This window comes from Sminthopsis crassicaudata, chromosome 5 (assembly GCF_048593235.1).
Source record: "Sminthopsis crassicaudata isolate SCR6 chromosome 5, ASM4859323v1, whole genome shotgun sequence".
Taxonomy (NCBI): Eukaryota; Metazoa; Chordata; class Mammalia; order Dasyuromorphia; family Dasyuridae; genus Sminthopsis; species Sminthopsis crassicaudata.
In genome coordinates, this window is record NC_133621.1 from 313,220,630 (window position 1) to 313,242,044 (window position 21,415).

Genomic DNA, 21,415 nt, shown 5'->3' on the forward strand with positions numbered 1-21,415 from the left:
CTTCCCCCTCCTTTCCAAGCCAGCCCAGGAACTCTTCTTCACGTAGCTCTGTAGCCATCCCTTTTCTGGGTACACTTCCTCAGGGGGATGAGGGCAGGGAGTAGAATCCTCATTCTCTGCTTCTTCAGGTGGTCTCATCCTTGCTCAAGACTACTCGATTCCTGTTCTTGTGACTCAGGTCCTCAAGGTCTAGCAACCAACATGAGCATATTCCATTCCTGATATCTTTGGCCCGGCAAGCTGGTGCAAACGCCCTTTCATTTCAGGAATTTGGGGGTCCAACTTTGTCTGCCTCTCTTCTTTGGGGAGATATCTCACTGTCTCTTCAATGCTTTTCCATCTGTGCTATGTGAGTATGTGTATGTGTGTGTGATTCTGCTTGTTGAGATCTTATTTTCAATTTTTCTTTTGGAAACCTCTGGGAATTTCTTGCTATTTCATGATCTATAAGGAAGCCTCAGAAGTCTCAATTTCATTGGATAATCTTAATTCCTTCATCTTCATAGTGGCCAGCTTTCTTGCAGATCATGGAAGCTCACATCCTTTTTTGTACTTATTTATTCATGCATTCCTTTATTTTTAAATCACATTTCGTAGTTTTTTAAAATTATTTTTAAAATCACATTTAGCAGTGTCCATCAATTTTCTACACTAGAACAAGGTGGAAGGGATAGTTAACAGACAATTAAAGTCAGGATGCAAAAATATCTTGAAAGATATTTTTGTGAGAGATTCAAACAAGGAATGATATCTCTAAGAGGTCATTCTGTGTAACTCTTTATATATACATATATATAACTCTTTATAACTTTTTATATATGAAGAAACTAAGGTTAGGTTATGTTGGGTGATTTGTTGTCCAAAGGCAAACTAGCAGTAAGTGGCAGGGCCAAAATTTTCATGCAAGTCATCTGGCTGTACGTTTGGTGCAATTAGGACCTCACAGTTCTATGAATAGCCCTAAATAATCCAAGTTCTGGGTTTAGGAATAGCTGAGTGTGGCTATACCCCCATTATCAGCTGATATCAATGAGCCAGCCAGACTTGGTTTAATTTGAAAAACTAGTATTTACTAAGATGACATAGTAAAAATTGTTTAAATTTTTAAAAATTCTTTATTTTTAATATACATTGCTTTATGAATCATATTGAGAGAGAAAAATCAGAAAAAAAGGGAAAAACCATGAGAGAAGTGGAAAAAAAACAGAAAAAAGAAGTGAACACAGCATGTGTTGATTTATATTCAGTCTCCATAATTCTTTTTCTGGATGCAGATGGTGTCCTCTATCCAAAGTCTACTGGGATTGCCTTGGAAGTAAGAACTCTTTTTTCCCCCCCGAGGCATTTGGGGTTAAATGACTTGCCCAGGGTCACACAGCTAGGAAGTCTTAATTGTCTGAGGGTGGATTTTAACTCAGGTCCTCTTGACTTCAGGGCCCGCATTCTATGTACTGTGCCATCTAGCTAAAGCAAGAATTCTTAAGATGAATAATCCCCTCAAAAGTTTGTGACACTTTTCCCCACAAGTACTCATAGAATCTGAAAAGTGGGTTCAAAGTTAGAAGTCTTGTTCACTGGCAATACTTTTCTGACTTTGCACAGTCTTCCTGAGTTTCCCCTAAAGCAGATGCAGCTTTATTCAGTGCTCACTGTGGAGACTTCAGGCTACTACGAGTCTGGTCTATCCTGATGCAGACTCAGCAATCAGCCAGGCTGGTTTACCACTGGACTACTGGGCCAATTCTTCTAATAATCTCAGTCCAGTTCCTGTGGAGCTTCATTGTATTCCTTTGTATTTACTGCATAAAAATATAACTTTTCTTGAGCACTTTGCTGATGAAATTAAATAAAATTAACTAGCTTCCATCTATATGGCACTTTAAGGTTTGCAAAGCATTTTACATATATGATTTCATTTGATCTTCCCATGAATTATTGGATATGGATGCTATTATGACTCCCATTTTATTTGAGGAGAAACTGAAACAGGGATTGCTAGGAGGTAAAGTGGATAGAATACCAGACCTGGAGTCAGGAAGACTTCTCTTCCTGAGTTCAAATATGACCTCAGAAACTCATTAGTTGTGTGACTGGATAAGCCACTTTTCCCGTTTGCTTCATCTGTCAAAATAATCTAGAGAAGGAAATGATAACTCATTCTCGTATCCTTGCCAGGAAAACACCAAATGGGGTCACAAATAGTTGTATGTAACTAGAACAACTAGACAACAACTAGGAGAATGTAGTCTCTAATACCCCTCTTCTCCTTTCCCACCAATCCCAGCACAACCACTGTAGAAGTAAAAGAAGTCTCCACAAGATGAATAACTACTTCATCATATTTTGTGTTTTGTCAAGGCCCAAAAAAAAGTCTTATCAACTGCCTACCTTTCTAATAACAATCTCAAATTTTCATACTTACTCAGATTAGTTATCAGTGGGCAAAATCTGTTACTGATACCACATTTAAGCCCTTTTCTAATAAGAGGAGAGATCCAAAGCTGCTTCTGGTGGTAATATTTTTCCTTTATCAGTTTGTATATAATATTCTAGTGTGAATTAATTTATCAACACCTTGGCAACAGTTTGATAGATGAAATCAAGTTTTACAAATGGGGAATAAATCAAGAAAGTGGAATTCTCTCTGAAGAATGTCAGATATAGATACTTCAGTAGGTTACCTTGAACATCCAGAAGACAACAGGAATGCCGGATGTTCATGTGGAACACATAGGCATGTGCAGGTGGAGAAAGACACAAGCAGTTTCTGAAGCATAGACATCAATTTCTCCTTTAACTTTTAATTCAGTTGTAACTATGTGCCAAGTGCTCTCAATTAAATAGAAGGCTCCATTGGTATTCAAGGATTTTTTTAATCCCCTTAGAGAAAAAGAGAGATGTTAATTACTAACTTTGAAGGCAGTAGCATTGATGATGCTCAATGATGGTGGCTAATCTTTGTAGTGGACTTTAAAAGTTTCAACAAGGCTTCACAAATATTGATTGTCTCATTGGATCTTTACAACATCCTTATGAGGTAGTTCCTGCAATTATTATAATTCGAATTTTATAGATGAGAAACCTGAGGCTCAAAATGATTTAAAGACTTGTCCACAGGATCACAAAATTGATAAATGCTAGAAGGAGAATTCAGACTCAAGCTTTTCATTGACCAGAGTCCAAAGATCTTTCCACTGAACTACCAAATTATTTCCCATAAACACAGCCACACGGCTGTTCAGAGTCTTTCTAAGCGTTGTCTTTCGTGATTCCATTTCCCTTTTCACCCCCCTTCCCAGTTCTCTCTGTAAGTGGGCACACACTCCTAAATACCTTGGGAAACAAACTCAGTGAAATTTCTTCTCTGATTATATCTTTTCCTTTGCTGCAGGTGAAGAAGACTTGGAACTGAGGCTAGCAGATGGGTCTAATCGCTGTGAAGGCAGAGTGGAGATAAAAGTCAAAGGACAGTGGGGGACTGTGTGTGATGATAGTTGGGGCAATACCGAGGCTTCCACAGTGTGTAGACAGCTGGGATGTGGATCAGTTCTTCATTTCCTTGGGGATACCAAAAATGGATCTGGGCCCATTTGGCTTGATGAAGTTTCTTGCCATGGTAATGAATCAGCTCTCTGGAACTGCCAACACAGTGGATGGGGAGAACATAACTGTCATCATGATGAGGATGTATTTGTCCTCTGCTCAGGTAAGTCTTGGATCCCAAATAGAAACTCCTTTATGCCCCCAAACAGAAATCTCTGGACTCTGACACAAATGGTTTTGACCTTTGAAGCATTCTTACTTCTTTCAAGTATGACAAAATCCTGAAAGTCTGTCAATTCATGCAATGATTTTTTTTTCCATTCCAGAATATACTTAACTTTGCTGGGTAGGTTACACATCTCCAGTTCTTTTGTATTTTGATATATGGTATTACAAGAACTGTGGTCTTTTAGTGTAGCAGCTGCTAAGTCTTGTGTAATTTTAATTGTGATTTTGCCATATTTGAATTTATTAATCTTCTTTTTGCTTGTTGCTGATAATATTTCTTCTTAATCTGAAGATTTTGAAATTTGGCTATAATATTCCTATAAGTTTTCATCACGAAAACTGTTTCAGGTGGTAATCAGTGGATTTTATTTTTTCTATTCTTACTTTCCCCTCTTGTTCTAACACTTCAGGACAATTTACCTTAATTATTTCTTGTAATATTGTATCAAGATTCCTTTTCTCAATTTGTTTTTTGATTCTCTTCTAGATGTTTTCCAGATGGGCTATTTTTCTCATGAGATATTTCACATTCTTTTTACTTTGTTTTATTATTTCTTGGTGTCCTATTTCACAATTCACTACCTCTTGCACAATTCTAGTTTTCAAGGAGTTGTTTTCATCTTAAGGATAATTTTTTTTAGTTGGTAAACTTTTCATAATTTTCTTGGTTTTCTTAGATTCTTATTTTTTGTCTATTTCCCCCTCAATTTCTATTATTTGATATTTAAAGTCCTTCAAAAATTCTTCCAATGTCTCTTTTTTGAGCAGGTGATCATATTTTTAAGATAATTTTTTTTTTGCTTCAATAGCCTCTCCTGAAAAGGAACCTTCATCTTCTTTTTTCCTATAGTATCTGCCTATAGCTGGGTTCTTTCTGCTGTGATTGTTCTTTTTCATTTTTATTTTTAGTAGTTTTTTATTATATTGTAATAACCTTAAGTTTTAGGGTGTGGGAGATGGTGACTGGACTCAGATCATTCTTACTGTTATTTGTTGAGCTTTGTCCAGGACTCAACCTCAGCAGTTCTTTTCTCTTTGAAGTCACAGATAGGGTCCAAGCATACTATGTTGGAAATGTTCTTGTTCCTTAGAACTGTCTGGCTTCCCTCAAAAGGGACTTTCAATCTTCCTCAGCTCAAATATAGGAAACCCATCTCCTACACATACACACACACACACACACACACACACACACACACACACACACACATACACAGTCTATGAGGTAAGAATTCCTGTGTCTGAGGCTGAGACTACCTCCCAACCCATCTGTCCTCAGATCTTGTTTGTTTCAGCAAAGACAGCCTAGCTGAACCTCTCCATCCTGGGGATCTTTTTTTTTTTTTTTTTTTGGTTGTTGTTGTTTTGGTTCAGTTTTGCATTTGTCCCTGGAGCACTACTGCTCTATTTCCAACTCTTGATTATTTTGGTTACTTTATGCTCATTCTCAGGCTTCATTTCATCTTGTTTGTGAAGGGAATCTGGAGAACTTAGAATTTTCTGACTGACTCCACTATCTTCCCAGAATCCCCAAGGCTCCAAGTTTAATAGGGGAGACAACAACATGCAAGCAACTATACCCAAACAATATATAGATCAAAGAGAATGGAGATAATCTTAGAGGGAAAGTCTATGTATTAAAGAGAAACAAAATTGGACTTTTATCTTCATTTGGGGAATCAGTGAAAAGCTGCTAGATTTTATAAAATAGAGGTGGCAAGGTCAGATATATGCTTTAGGAAGATCAATTTAACAACTGAGTGGAGGATGGAGGGGAGAAAGGCTTAACACAGGAAGATCAACCAGCAGACTATGGTAACAGAACAAATATGAGGTAATAAGTGCCAAGAGCAAAAGAAAGAATAGGCATATACAAGAAATATCATGAAAGCAGGATAAACAAAACATGATAATGAATTGGATATGGGGGAAAGAGAGTTGAGGATGATATCTAAGGTGTGAGCTTGGGTGATGGAAGGATGGTGGTATCCTCCACATTAATACAGAAATTACAAAGAGGTGAAGATTGCTGTGGGGGAGATTGTGAATTCATTTATGGACCTGTTGAGTTTGACATACTTATGGGATATGTAGTTCAAGATGTCTAGTAGGCTATAATCGATATATGATTAGAAATCACAGGACAGATGTTAGGGCTAGACACACAAATGTGAGAGTTATCTGCAAAAAGGATGATAACTGAAATCAATTAATGAGATCACTAAGTGAAATAGTATAGAAAAAGAAGAAAAGAGGACACAACACAGAACTTTAGGGGGATCCTACAAGAAGATGTAGCTAAAGAGATTAAGGAGTAGTCAGAGAAGCATAAAAACAAAACAAAACAAAACAAAACAAAACAAAACAAAACAAAAAAAAAAACAGGAGAGCAATTTCTTGAAAGCCCAGAGAGAAAAGAGAGTCCAGAAAAGAATGATCAATAATGTCAAAGGCTAAAGAGAAGTCAGACAAGGTGAGAACTGAAGAGATGCCATTAGCTTTAGCAACTAAGAGATTATATACTAACTCTGGAGAAAGCAGTTTGGGTTGAATAATAAAATTGGAAGGCTGACTACAAGTCTCTCTCATGCAGTTCATCCACTGTGAACTGTCAAAATTGTCTTTCTAAAGCACAGGTTCAACAATTTCACTCCCTAATCAATAAATTTCAATGACTTCCTATCACTTATACCTTAAAATACAAAATCTTCTTTTTGGCATTCCAAATACTTTGTAACATCACACCTTCCCCATACTCTGCAAATCAATAACACTATTTGTAATGTTCTCTGGTTTGGTTTTCCTGGGGTCTCTGGGAGTAGCCTTCTTTTCAGTTCAGTATTCACCACACAAGTAGCTAGGGGTTAAAATCTAAATCCTTTATCTCTTTCAAAGTCTTGTCTCCTTTCCTGGGGCCCAGTTAGCTTTCTTATAGTCCACATCCTTTATTTTCTCCTTCCTGGGGCTGGTCAGCTTCCTGGAGAGCCTTTCAGACAGCCTTGGTCTCAGTGGGGGAAGTTCAAGAGGCCAGGCCAGACAACAGAAAGATCAAAGATCGAAATGAATTTCTCTCCTTGGTTCTGAGAGCTTAAGCTTCTGCCACCAGTCCTTTGTCTTCTCTACCTCTGCCCCTGAGGGCTTTCTTAGTCCCAGTTTATATGCTCCACACTGAGTATAAACCAATCATCACTAGGAAACCATTATTTGTTGTAAGATTAAATCAATCAGACTGAACCATGCTTAATTAGATAACCATTATCTCTATCAATTCCACTAACTTAGAACCTTGTAAGAATCCTTTGTTTCAAGTTTAGAGTTCTGGCCCATAACAACTATTCTCTTCTCTTCCATGAATAAGTCACTCCATTTTTCAGTTCTAGGCATTTTCACAAATATGGTTTTTTCCTAAACCAGGGAGAGCAAAAAAGGAGAAAGAAAACTATAGATCAATTTCCTTAAAATTGTTCAGATCCTTAAACTGAGGATCACAACCCCATATAGGGTATTTAAAAACTTTTTTTAAACTTTTTTTTTAATTATAGCTTTTTATTGAAAAAACATATGCATGGGTAGTTTTTCAACATTGATCCTTGCAAAAACTGCTGTTCCAACTTTTCCCCTCCTTCCTACCCCCCCTCCCCTAGATGGCAGGTAGTCCCATACATATTAAATATATTAAAGTATATGTTAAATACTATCATATAGGGTATTGTAACTAAATGTGGGGATAATGAATTTATGATTTATTTTCAGTAAATATTTGATTTATATATCTAGTTTATCTACTCACATACATAAAGGTATATGTGTGTGTATATATATATATATATATGTGTGTGTGTGTGAGTGTGTGTGTGTGTGTATACATACATACACATGAGGTCATATAAAAATTTCTCAGGCAAAAGGGGTGGTGAGTGGAAAAAATTTAAAAAACCCTGCTGTAATGAATATTTAGTACAATAATTAATAAAATGCTAGCAAGAAAACTATAGAAATATGTCACAAAAATTATATAAACATGATCAGATAGGATTTACATAAGAACTGTAGGATTGACTCAATATCAAGAAAGCGTCACATAGAAAATTGATCATATCAATAACAGAATTTATGATTATAATATTTTATGCAGAAAAAGCTTTTGACAAAATAAAAAAAAATTCCAATTAAAATTACCAGAAAATATAGAAATAAATGATGCTTTTAAAAAATGATAAGTAGTAGTATCTATCTGAAACCAAGAACAAATATTATCTTTAATAGGGATAAACTAGAAATCTTCCCAGTACGATCTTGGGTGAAGTAAAGATGTCCACTTTATTATTTGATATTGTACCAGAAATGCCAGCAATAAAAATATGATAAGAAAAATAAAGTGAACTAGTTAGAATAGGCAATAGGGAAACAAAACTATCCTTTTTGCCAATGATATGATGATACATTTAGAAAACCCCAAGATCAAATAATAAAAAAAAAAACTAATCCAAGCAATGAACTTTATGAAAGTTACAGAATCCAAGATAAACACAAAAAAATTGTCAGCATATCTGTATATAATCAACAAAACCCAAAAAGAAGAGATAGAAAAAGAGATTTCAATTAAAATAACTAGAAAACACTTTTCATACAAATAAGATAGAGCTAAGCAGATGACAGTCATGAGTAGACCAGGACAACATAATAAAATTGTCAATACTACCTAAATTAATTTATTCAGTGCCACGCCAATTAATTTCAAAAGAATTAGCACAATACCTAACACATTGTAGATACTTACTAAATGTTTGTTTGATAAAGCTAAAAACAAAACAAAACAAAATGCAAAATGTATTTGTGGTACAAAAGGCCACAAATATCAAGAGAAGTGATGAAAAAAAAAATGTGTAAGAAGGTGGCCTAACCATACCAGATGTCAAACAAAACTATAAAGTGGTAATCATAAAAACAATCTGGGATTAGCTGAGAAACAAAGTGGTGGATCAATGGAAAAGAGTAGCTACACAAAGCAGTAGTAAATGGCCATAGTAATATAGTGTTTGATAAACCCAAAGAACCAAAATTTAGGGGCAAGAACCCCATATTTGACAAAAATTGCTAGAAAACTGTAGAGTCTGGCAGAAATGAGCCATAGACTAACATCTCATGAATATTAAGGTGTGGTAACAATGGGTATGAATTTAAAGATATTTTCAAAATTTAAATTTATTGATGCCTTTTAATATCATAGTCTTTTCTTTTTTCCTCTCCACTTCATTTTAAATATTTTTATTTCATCCAGTTACATGTAAAACAATTTTAATATATTTTTTAAATTTTGTGTTCCATATTCTCTTTCTTCCTCCCCATCTTCACTCCCTCATTAAGAAGGCATATATGAAGTTATGCAAAACACTTTCATAAAAGTCTGATTGTGAAAGAAAACATAGATCTCCCCTCCAAAAAGAAAAAAAAAACCCTCAAGAAAAATAAAGTAAAAAAAATTTTAAATAGTATTCTTCAATCTGTATTAAGACATAATCAGTCTTTTGGGAATGGATAACATTTTTCATCACAAGTAGTTTTGAATCACTTTTTTTTTTACTGATAATAGCAGTCATTTTAATCATCCCACAATGTTGCTATTACTTTGTATATAGTACATGGCACTTTTCTTGAGTTCATGGAGAACTTTCCAGGTTTTTCTGAGAGCATCCTGTTCATCATTCCCCACAGAACAGTAATATTCCATCATAATCATATACCACAATTTATTCAGCATTTCCCCAATTGATGGGCATCACCTCAATTTCCAATTCTTTGCTCAGAGAAGAGAGTTGCTATAAATATTTTTGTATGTATAGGTAAAAGGTGATATTATTAATAAATTAGGGAAACATGCATATTTAGATTTAGGTCTCTGCCCTAATTTAAAAGGTATTTATTTCTAGCTAATTCCTGGATTCTTCCATTCCTGCTTCCCCCCATGAACTGAATATATAGAATAGTCCTTACAGTAGAGTAAGATTCTGTTTCTTTCATGTTCCAGAGCTAATTTACCTTCTTGGGTCATTCACCACTTTCCAGTCTTCTATTATTACAAAATTCTGCAAAATGTGTTACCATAAATACTTTTTTTTTTAATAAGAGCTTTTTTTTTTTTTGACTTTTTATACTGAATATACTCCATTATATCCTAAACAGTGAACTCTTTTGAGTCAAAGAATATGAACTTGGTAGTCACTTTCTTTGTATAATTCTTTGTTTTTCAGACTGGTTAGTTCAATTCACAAATCTTGCAGTAATTCATTACTGTTTCCACAATTCCTCCAACATGGATGAATCCTATCTTTTTACCCTTTTTGTCAAGATTTGTTTATTAGGTTACTCTTACAATTAGTGATTTGGGATATTCTTCCATATTCACGATTCTTCTTTTGAGCATTGTTTTTCTATATTTCTCATCCATTTATCGGCCATCTATTTGAATATATAGGTATCCATCTACATGTATGTATATCCATATGTATAATTCCTTTTATTTCTTGGTCATCAGAATGTAGTCAATGATATATGAATCTATTATGTCTTTCAAAATTTCCTCTATCCCTTTTTTCATTAATAATTCTATGCCTAACTAAAATTATGAGGTAATTTTTTCTTTTGGTGAAAGATTACTCCTTTCCTCAAAAACTGTAAATCAGGGATTCAAAGGCTAACTAACTTTGCCTTACTCCTGTGGTTTTCACCTGGCTCTTCTCTTCAACTTAGGTCCTTCTCCTCAATAGGACAATTCCGTTCACTTCTGTCTCTAAATTTCCCACATCATTGACATGTTTGTGCATTTCTGTTGCAGAGGGAGCAGAACTAGCCCTGAGACTGGGAAGTGGAATGAACACCTGTTCAGGGCGAGTGGAGGTGAGAGTAAATAACCAGTGGGGGACAGTCTGTGATGACAACTGGAACAAGAATGCTGGGGCTGTGGTATGCAGGCAAGCAGGATGCCCTTCTGCATTTAGTGCCCTGATAAAAGTTAATGCTAGTGATGACATTGAACACATTTGGTTTGATGATGTTTCCTGCTTTGGGAATGAGTCAGCTATTTGGGGCTGCAAACACAGAGGATGGAAAAACCATGACTGTGGACACTATGAGGATGCTGGAGTGTTGTGTTCAGGTAAGACCCCAGATCAGGGGTACATTACAGAAGGAAGGTGAGTTGTTTGGGGGAAATAATTTATTGGGAGATGATTTATTCTTTCTCATGGGAAAGAAGGAGGGAAGGAAGGAAGGAAGGAAGGAAGGAAGGAAGGAAGGAAGGAAGGAAGGAAGGAAGGAAGGAAGGAAGGAAGGAAGGAAGGAAGGAAGGAAGGGAGGGAGGGAGGGAGGGAGGGAGGGAGGGAGGGAGGGAGGGAGGGAGGGAGGGAGGAAGGAAGGAAGGAAGGAAGGAAGGAAGGAAGGAAGGAAGGAAGGAAGGAAGGAAGGAAGGAAGGAAGGAAGGAAGGAAGGAAGGAAGGAAGGAAGGAAGGAAGGAAGGAAGGAAGGAAGGAAGGAAGGAAGGAAAGGAGAGAGGAAGGAAGGAAGGAAGGGAGGGAAGGAGGGAGGGAGGGAAGGAAGGGGAGGGAGGGGAGGGAGAGAAGGAAGGGAGGAAGGAAGGGAGGGAAGGAAGGGAAGGAAGGAAGGGAGGAAGGAAGGGAGAAGAGGAGGGAAAGGAGGGGAGGAAGGGAGGGAGGAAGGGAGGAAGGGACTTACCAAATTTTTTTTTTCCCCTTTTGGGCCAGGAGGCTTGGCCCTGACTCACAAGCAGGTAATTCTTGCTAATGGTGGGATGATTTTGGTCATCAAATTCAGGATCAGGCACAGCCTGTCCATACTAATCAGGATTATGGGATTAGAATTTGACCTATACATGTATCCCACAACCCAGGTATTTAGTCTCCTATTATGAATAGATGAATAATTTTATGAATAGATGAATGCTGTGAAAAATTACAGAGAGACATCCAAGGGGTAAATCTCAAAGGAAACATAATTCCACAATTAGTCCAAGTAGAGGTTCAGAGAAAAAAAGTTCTAACTACAAAAATTATGAAAGAAACAATAGGTGAAATTAAACAAGAAATAAAAAGTAGAATACTTAAGGAAAATAATGGATAGCACACTGAGAAAATTTACCCAAATACTGAATGCCCTAAAAATTAGAATAGACCAAACAATTAAAAGCTGACTCAATAAAACAATAAACATTCAATCAAAATCAAAGAAGAGCAAAATATGCTCAATATGTGACCTGTGAAACATGTCAAAATGGGATAATCTAAGAGTTATCAGATCTCCTGAATACCATGATTTAAAAAGAAAAAACAAACTTGGATCCCATATTTTAAGTTATCATAAATATCTTAAAACCTTCCCAGAATTCTTGGAATCAGAGGTCAAAATGAAAATAGTTTGCTATTTTCTTTAATTCTTTAAGCCATTTATCTTCTAAAAGAAACCTTAAATAAAAACTCCTCAAAACACAACAGCCAAAATGCAGAGTTTTCTTGTCAAATAAAAAAATATTAATAACATACAAAAAGAATTCAAGTATCAGTTTAAAATAACACAAGACTTAGTAGCTGCCATTGAAAATGAGAGCAAAATTTGGTATACCAAAGGCTTACAACTAAGAATAACTTATCTCATTAAACTGAGAAAATCCTTTAGGAAGAGAGACCTTTAATGAGACATGGGATTTTTAAGCATTTTTAATTAAAAGGTCAAAAATTAGTAGATTTTAAAAAATGAATACGTAGAAGCAAGAAACATCAAAATGTACATCCAACTGTTTAGCTGAAAGACTATGTGGAGATGATTTTAATTCTACGTTAACCGGAGAATAAGAAACAAATGTCTTCTCAAAATCCTAATGTCTTCAAGGGTCATAGAGCAAATAAATATGACAGAGAATCAGTGAGACTTTGTTCTATTCCAATGTCCTCAGATGAAGAAAGACAATGTGGGGGATAGGGGACTATCGTGGAGATGCAAGGGGAAGGAAGAGAAAGAGGCACCGGAAGGTAGTAAATATGGAGGAAGGAACTGAACTGAGGAGATAATCAGGAATCCCGTGAAATTCACCTTTATATGAACCAAACAAAGGAATACTGAAGCTAACACACATAATCATGTAACAGATATAAAAGTTGAGGTATAGAAATACATTAAACTCAGAAAAGAAAGAAGGGGCAAGAATGAGGGAGAAGAAAGGGGTTCAGTCATATGCAAAACAAGATTCATTGTCAGGTGAATGAAAGGGATTAAAAGGAAAGCCATAAGCATGACAATTGTATAAATATGTATAGAAGAATTGCTCATGTTTGAAATATATTGGATTACTTGATGTCTTGGGGAGGAAGATGAGAGAAAGGAAAGGAGAAAAATTTGGAATACAAGGTTTTGCAAGGGTGAATGTTGAAAATTATCTTTACTTGTATTTTGAAAATAAAAGACTATTATTTTAAAAGAAGGAAAGGTCTAATTTCTAATAGATAAAGAAAATAAACAAACAACAAAAATATGAGACTGGAGTAGGGAAAGAAAAAGGAATGAAGGGAGGGAAGGAAGGAGGGAAGGAGGGAGGGAGGGAATGGGCCATTGATGCCATAGAATAATGAGAAAATTTACTCAAATACTGAATGCCTTGAAAATTGTTTGGTCTATTCTAATTCTCAAGGTATTCAGTATTTGGGTAAATTTTCTCACTTTTCTATAGCAGGGCAGAGGAAAAGCCACTTCATTCATTTATAGATAATAAGTGTTGGGCAAACTCCTTCACTTTTACTTTTTATTTTTATTTGTATGGTTGAAGTCTCTAGGGTAGGGGTACCAGGGTTTTGCATATTGTGTAGGGACTGGCTTCCTCACAGTCATGGCATATCTCATGGTTTGCTTATATCTGAAATTGCTGTCCTTTTTACAGACTCATCTACCCTGGAGCTGAAGCTTCTTGGGGGAAACAGCCAATGTGTAGGGGTAGTGGAGGTAAGAGTCCGTGAGGAGGTGGGAATTGTGTGCAGAAGAAGCTGGTCACTGGATGAAGCCACCGTAGTTTGCAGGCAGCTTGGTTGTGGAACTGCTGTCAGCATCGATTTCCAATCCAATTTTGAAGACATCCCTGAGCACACCTGGATCACTGGAATTAAATGCTTTGGAAAAGAGGAATCTTTTTGGGATTGTGGGAATTGGGAATGGGAAAAGATTTCCTGTCAGGAGTATGAAAAAGCTGCTGTCATCTGCTCAGGTGAGTTTTGATCCCAGAAATTCTCCACGGGAGGAAATCTAACTTCTAAGAGGCTCAAGACCTCCACTGGCAAATGGGCAAGGATCCTCTCAGGACCTCAGCCGATTCCAGTCATCATGATTCTGAGCAATCCTGGATAATCTGGGGAGCTGCTTTCTCCTGATGCTGTACCTTCTTCTCCAGCCTATACCTATAGTCACCATTTCCTTGACAGCTTCAGCAGCAAAACCAGACTGAGCCCTAAATCTTACATACACAACATACAAGTTGTGAGTTGTTAGGGGCCAAGAAGTCATTTAATAAAAGTGACACGTGCCTTTTCCCAATAAGAATAAGGAAATATCAGAGTAGAGAAAAAGTAGGGAATTTGGGGGGATGGGGTCACAGCAACAAGAATTCTCTGCTGGAATTCTGCTAAGGCTCAAACCTCTTCCTGAGAACTGCCTGCCCACCGACTCCTTCCTGAATAGGAAACAAGTCCTCTCTGCCCTCCTGGTCCCAGGACACTTCTAGTTATTTCAGACCCAATCAGGCTCAAATTGCAAAGCCCAGTCTTTTCTGGAAAGACCATTTTCCAAAGTAGACTTATCTTCCTCTATATCCTGTTCTTAACTTGTGGAGGAAGGAATTAAATTTGTACTACTCTTTTGAATGGTTTCACAATTAGAAAACCTCAGCATCAATATGCCAAGGCATGATCAATCCAGACCATGCTTCAACCCTTGCCCCACTTGGCCTCCTTTCCTCCATTTTGCTCAATTTTCAGTTTCCCAGAGACACAGATTCTCCCCATCCCCAGAAAGGGAGTACACAGACTTATACAGAACATAAGTATCAGGAGTCTTAGCAGAGACCCTGCCATTGTCAGGGTAATGCCAGGGCCCTCAACAAAGACATGTCTACATTTTCCAGTCAGTGATTCTAATGGATTTCTTTTTTGTACTACTTCCTTCCTTCCTTCTTTTCTTTCTCCCTCCCTTCCTTCCCTCCCTCTCTTCTTTCTTCCTTCCTTCCTTGTCATTTCTTTCTTTTCTCTTTCTTTCTCTATCTTTCTATCTATCTATATTTATAATACACATTGCTTTGTGAATCATGTTAGAAGAGAGAAATCAGAACAAAAGAGAAAAACCAGGAGAAGGGGGAAAAAAAGAAGTAAACATAGTTTGCGCTGACATACATTTACTCTCCTTATTTCTTTTTCTGGATGTGGCTGGTATTTTCTTTTTCTTTTCTTTTTTTGTGGCTGGTATTTTCTATGCAAAGTCTATCCAGATTGCCTTGGACAATGAACCTCTTTTAGCTATGTTTCAAACCTCTTTCCATAAGTGGAACTCTTTCCATAAATGGGCAGGACTGGTTTCATTACATGCAATAATCATTGATCCTTAGGCATCCAGTTCTATGAGTGATGTCGACCTTTGGAATTCCTGGGTCAACAGTGCCTAGCAAATCAAATGAAAAACAGGGATCAGGTGATTCTGAAGCTCCAGTGAGATTTTACATATCGAGATCACTTGTCCAACTTCAAATGCTACTTAAATGTCCATTATTAAAACTAAAATCATTACCAATGATAATATTTAGACATTATAAATGTATAAACCAGCTATTACCAAAGGATAAAAGCACATGTAGTGGCCTGTCATCGTGCCAAAAATTCATTGGACACTTTATGATCAGGCAAGATGGTCAGTAAGTCCATTTTGGATAAAGAGCTAGATGTAGTCCCTCAAAACTCAAACCTACTGATCACTTTGATAATTGAAGAGAATTGAGAAAGAGCTATCAATCTGTCAATCCTTTCCGTGTCCGGGCCTGGTGAGGTTTCCTGTGAGATTTCCAGTTACTAAGAGGATCCCTTCAAAGATCACTGGATGGTGGCTGGGAGGCTGGATGTGAAGTAAAAAGGGAACTGTGTTCATATCTGACTGCAGATATTGAAGAGTCATTCCACTCCTCTCTAACCTTCCTGTAAAATGGCAGTCAAAATATATCTCATACTACACAGAGTTTCTATAAAGATGGAGTTAGACATTCTATGCAAGCCAATGCTGACAATTATTATTACTATCCTTGTTATAAATTAAATATGGGATGGAACCAGGCTATGGAGTACGTTCAAATTTGGGGAAAGGAATTCATACGCAAAATGGTCTATTTTTATATCTATTCTTCCATTGCGATGGATTTCTTGTATTGGGAGCTCCATGTATGGCACAATTGGTGTCAGTCTATAGAATAGGCAGCACCTTGAAGTCCCCTGCCAAGTGTACTCCATGATTGTAACATAGCAGGTGCTTGATATGTGTATGTAGAAGAAATAGGCTTTCCAAGAAAGCTTCAGTGGAATGTCCAGGCTCTCAAAGAATTGTTCCCAGGAGAGCAGCAGCTCCTGGGGAGGAGGAAAGGAGAGGACTTCCTGGTGGAAACCCACTGGGCTTGGAAGATCAGGGTAGGGCTCAGGAAAAAAATATGTGCACTTTTCCAGCAACACAAGATGAGGTCTTTATTGGAGCTTTCTCGTCTCACAGAACACATGCAGCCACGACTGAGTGGAGGAGATTTTCCCTGCTCTGGGAGAGTGGAAGTGAAGCATGAGGGCAGCTGGGTCTCTGTCTGCAGTCCTGATTTTCCTCTTCAGACTGCCAACGTGTTGTGCCGGGAGCTGCAGTGTGGCACCCTTGTCTCCATCCTCGATGGGGCTCACTTTGGAGAAGGAAATGGCCAGGTTCTGCCTGAGGAACTGCAGTGTGAGGGCAATGAGAATCATATCACACTGTGTCCCACAGGCTCCGTTCATGGCAGGAAGTGCAGCTTTAACAGAACCATTGGCATCGTCTGTTCAAGTGAGAGTCAGAGAACAATTTGTCTGGCCCTCCCCCTTGCTTCCAGGGTCACAGGCTCTTGTCTAAGGTTCTATCTTCTTCCCAGGGTACAGAGACTTCCGACTGGTGGATGGCAACTCCAGGTGTGAGGGGCGTGTTGAGATCCAAGTCCAAGGGGTCTGGGGAGCCCTCTGTGGCTCCCACTGGGATCTGACCAATGCCAATGTTCTCTGCAAGCAGCTTGACTGTGGAGTTGCTGTCTCAGTACCTACAGGAGCATATTTTGGAAAAGCCAAAGGCCCTGTATGGGGGCACATATTTCATTGCTCAGGGACTGAAGTCCACCTGGAGAGTTGTCCAATGACTGCCTTGGGAGCCCCAATTTGTTCCCCTACAAATATTGCTTCTGTGAACTGCTCAGGTAAGAGAAGATAATCTTCCATTTAGGATCCAGGGGCAAAGGGAGACCAGGTCTCCTTGGGAGACCTTTCCTTGAGAGCAGGCAACTCGGACAAGAAGGTTTGTGGTCACAGAGGTCCATGGGAGGGAGTGTCAAAACAAAGACAGTGTTATTCTCTTCCTTTCTGGTCAATCAACATTTAGAGGGACCCCAAAGAGCAGGGATTTGTCTTTGGAACTGGGTGTCTCTCTCTCTCTCTCTCTCTCTCTCTCTCTCTCTCTCTCTCTCTCTCTCTCTCTCTCTCTCTCTCTCTTTATAACACACATATGCACATCACCTGATCTGTCTTCTCCTGCCTACAGCTGAGCAGATTTGTGTTTTCAGGAAACCAGTGGGATGCTCAATTCCAGTGCCAAAGTGCCCATCCTCAGTCACCATTGTGTTCAGGTAAGAATTGCAAGCAGCACCTGGAAACTCTTTTCAGTCTATGCCAGTGTAATCTAGATTCATAAGCATCGAGGTTCACAACCTCGAACTCACCGTCTTTCCTGTCTATTCCCAGTCCCAATCCTCTTCACAGACAAATAGTTTCTGAGTCTTGCAGATTTTACTTTAGCTCCCTTCGTCTTCTTTCCATTGTGGAGGACTCCTCAACTCAGGCTCGTTTGTCACCTCTCATGTGGCCTCCAGCAGCTTTCTGTCTTTTTCCTCTGCAGCACATCCTTACAGTCAGCTGCCTAAATCATCTTCCTAAGACACAGACCTGACCTTTTTACTTCCCTGCTCAGAAATCCTGAATGGCTCCCAAAGGAGCCCCAGTATCTGACTTATTGTCAGTTCACCTGCTCTATTTCCCTCAGTAGAAGAGAAACTCCTTGAAGGCAGTTTTGTTTTTAGTTTGTCTTCAGCACAAATGCTCTATGGTACAATGTCATCACTTAATACAATGCCATCACTTAATAAAGGCTTAGACTGGATTGCTTATTAACAGATATTTTTCCCTGTAGAGCTGAGAAAGATCAACCTTGCAAATGGGGGAGATCGTTGTGCCGGAAGAGTTGAGGTCTACCATGAGGGTTCCTGGGGCACTATCTGTGATGACTCCTGGGATCTAAATGATGCCCATGTGGTATGCAGACAGCTTGGCTGTGGAGTGGCCCTCAATGCCACTGTTAGTGCTCACTTTGGAGCGGGAACTGGACCCATCTGGCTGGATGATATGAACTGCTCTGGGAATGAATCCTCACTGTGGCAATGTCCCTCAAAAGACTGGGGTCAGCATGAATGCCGGCACAAGGAAGATGCAGGAGTGTTCTGCTCAGGTTTGTTCTGAATATATCTACTGAATATCCAATCAAAGGGGGAAGGCCAGTGGGAGGACGAAAGCGAATGAGAGAGAATCACCTGAGAGAAGCTCTTGGTTGAGGTTAACATAGGGTTGGCCAATAAGGGCACCTTGAGCAATACAGACATTTATTAAGATGTGGCATTGCCATGTCTCTCCTGTAATGTACAGTGGCCCAAGATCACTGATTTTTGTCACAGAAGGATCAAACTTGAAAATTGTGCTTTATAAAAGACATAGGACACCAAAGCATTTTAAAGTTAATTTATTTTCCCCCAATTATCTGTAAAAACAATTTTTAACATTAGTTTTTCTTTAAAGTTTTGAATTCCAAATTCTACCTCTACCTCCTTTCTCTTACTCCTCCCTGAGATGGTAAGTAATCAGATATAGGTTTAATTATGTAAAACACTTCCATATCAGTCATTTTGTGCAAGAAAACAGATGAGATATATTTTTACAATGTTTAACATATATTGGATTACTTGCCATATCAAGGAGGGAATGGAAGGAAGGGGGGGCAAAGTTGGAACACAAGAGTTTTCAAGGGTCAATGTTGAAAAAAAAATCCTTGCATATGTTTTGAAAATTAAAAGATTCCAAAAAAAGAAAAATAAAACAAATGAGAAGGAAGAAAGGAAGGAAAAAAAGAAAGAGGAAAAATAATGTGCTCAATCTTTATTCAGAAAACATCAGTTCTTTCTCTGAAAGTGGATAGCATTTTTCATCATGAATCCTTTGAGATTGGTTTGGACCATTGTATTGCTGAGAATAACTAAGTCATACAATAATGTTGTTACTGTCTACGATGTTTTCTCTTTTTGCTCATTTCACTTTGTTTCAGTTTCTACATGTCTTTCCAAGCTTTCCTGAAATCATTGTTTGTGATTTCTTATAGCACAACAATATCCCATTACAATCATATACCACAACTTGTTCAGTCTTTTTCCAATTGATGGACATCCCTTTGATTTCTAGTTCTTAATTACCACAAAAAGAACTGCTATAAATATTTTCATTCAAATAGGTCTTCCTTTAAAAAAAAATCTCTTTGGGATATAGAAGTAGCAGTGGTATTTCTGGATCAAAGGGTATGTTTGAGCATTGTTCCAAATTGCTCTCCAGAATGCTTGGATCAGTTCATAATTCTACTAAGAGTGCAATAATGTCCCAGTTTTCCCACATTCCCTCAAATGGTTCTCATTTTCCTCTTTATTTTTTGGTCATCTTAGCTAATCTGATAGGTATGAGCTGGCACCTCAGAGTTGTATTAATTTGCATTTATCTAATCAATAGTGATTTAGAACTTTTTATATGACTATAGATAGCTTTAATTTTTTCATCTGGATAATCTTTAACTGTCATTCATACCAAAACATTTTTGGTACAAATATAAAATCATCATAGAATGAGTTCAGATGTGAATAGAATGAGAGGGTGATTATGGTGATCCAACAAAGATAGAAAAAAGAAAGAGCTTTTGTTGTTGTTTTTTTGTTGTTTTGTTTTGTTTTCTAAACAGGAAATCAGAGAAATTTACACATTCAATTTGTCTTTTCTAATTGATGACCTTCAGGATGTTTAAACCCCAGTTAACTACTGCAGTGATGGAGCAACTTTATAGGAAAGGAGTCACAAGGGGTTAAGAATCACATGACCAACAACTATATCATGACCACCGATTTAACCAAGTATATGACTCCAAACACTCCTAATGGATCTAGACTCCATCCACATTGACATTCTCATTAGGAACTCAATCAGAAGACATAAAGGAAGTCCATTCTACTTTAAGGGAACGGCCTGCATGAGCTTTATCGAGGGCTAGGAAGTGAGAGGAGTCATTATTTTATGAGATCTTTGGTCCTTGAGCAGATATGCAGGGCTCCAGTCTTAGCAAATTGACCACTGTGAAGTGACTCAAAGCTCTACACACTAATAAATTGTAGAAGATAAAGTAGGAAGATCATATGTCCAAATACCAAATCCTGTCTTAACAATGTCAACAATGTTTACAGTTGCATTGAAAGGTGGACATAGGGCTGAGTTTCAAAAGCTTTCTTGGAAAGTGAGGTCCTAGATTTTTAAAAATTCAATACAAAAATTGTTTATAGATTAGCAAGAAGCAAAATGAAGTCACAGAGAGTCAGATACAATTGAAAAATGATTTAACATCATATGAAAAGTTAGGAATACTATTATAATAGCTAATAGTTCCTAAATGGGGAAATTCCTAACTTTAAGGCAGAACTTTGGCTCTCTGACATAATTTAAGTTTGTATTTATCTTTAGCTAGCCTCTGCCCCCTTTTGTTGTTGAGACAACAATTGGGATAAAGGAAATGTTTAAGTTGCTTTTTTTTTTTTTAAAGCAAGCATAATATATTACAACATATAATACCACTTATGAGCTCTATAATTTAAGTACCTGTGAGGAAGCGACAGAGTGCGTGGACTTACTCAACTATTTGTGAGAACTGAAAACCTTCTCAGAGAGATGACTAGACCAGCAATGGGCTTTGCCATTGTTTCTTTTTTCTGGGTTTTTGTAACTCTTCTTTCACTTGATTTTCTCTACACTATTCATTCTCAGTGTCCTTTTCTTGATCATCTCCCATTCATCTACATGAAGGCATGAAAGAGACTTAGACTTTGAAAACTGGACAACACTGAATTCAGAGATATTTGATAGTCATTGGAAAAATAACCATAATCGCCATAAGGAAATGTATGTGCTCTTTGTGAGCAATTTTCTCCAAGCATATAAAACAGTAAATGAAAAAGGGAAAGAAAAGAAACAAGTTAGCTTGA

The 21,415-nt window shown here is 37.6% G+C and overlaps 1 protein-coding gene across 6 annotated transcripts in view; it reads left to right on the top strand.

The window, feature by feature from the left end:
• Positions 1-21,415, top strand: part of CD163 (CD163 molecule) — a 55,825-nt gene that overhangs the window by 14,614 nt on the left and 19,796 nt on the right. For all 6 annotated transcript variants that reach the window (XM_074272110.1, XM_074272108.1, XM_074272111.1 and 3 more), the window contains 7 exons: positions 3,392-3,706; positions 10,607-10,927; positions 13,715-14,035; positions 16,567-16,881; positions 16,967-17,281; positions 17,645-17,707; positions 18,268-18,582. In XM_074272110.1, coding sequence (XP_074128211.1) covers positions 3,392-3,706; positions 10,607-10,927; positions 13,715-14,035; positions 16,567-16,881; positions 16,967-17,281; positions 17,645-17,707; positions 18,268-18,582 — 1,965 coding nt within the window. The remainder of the gene's footprint in view (positions 1-3,391; positions 3,707-10,606; positions 10,928-13,714; positions 14,036-16,566; positions 16,882-16,966; positions 17,282-17,644; positions 17,708-18,267; positions 18,583-21,415) is intronic.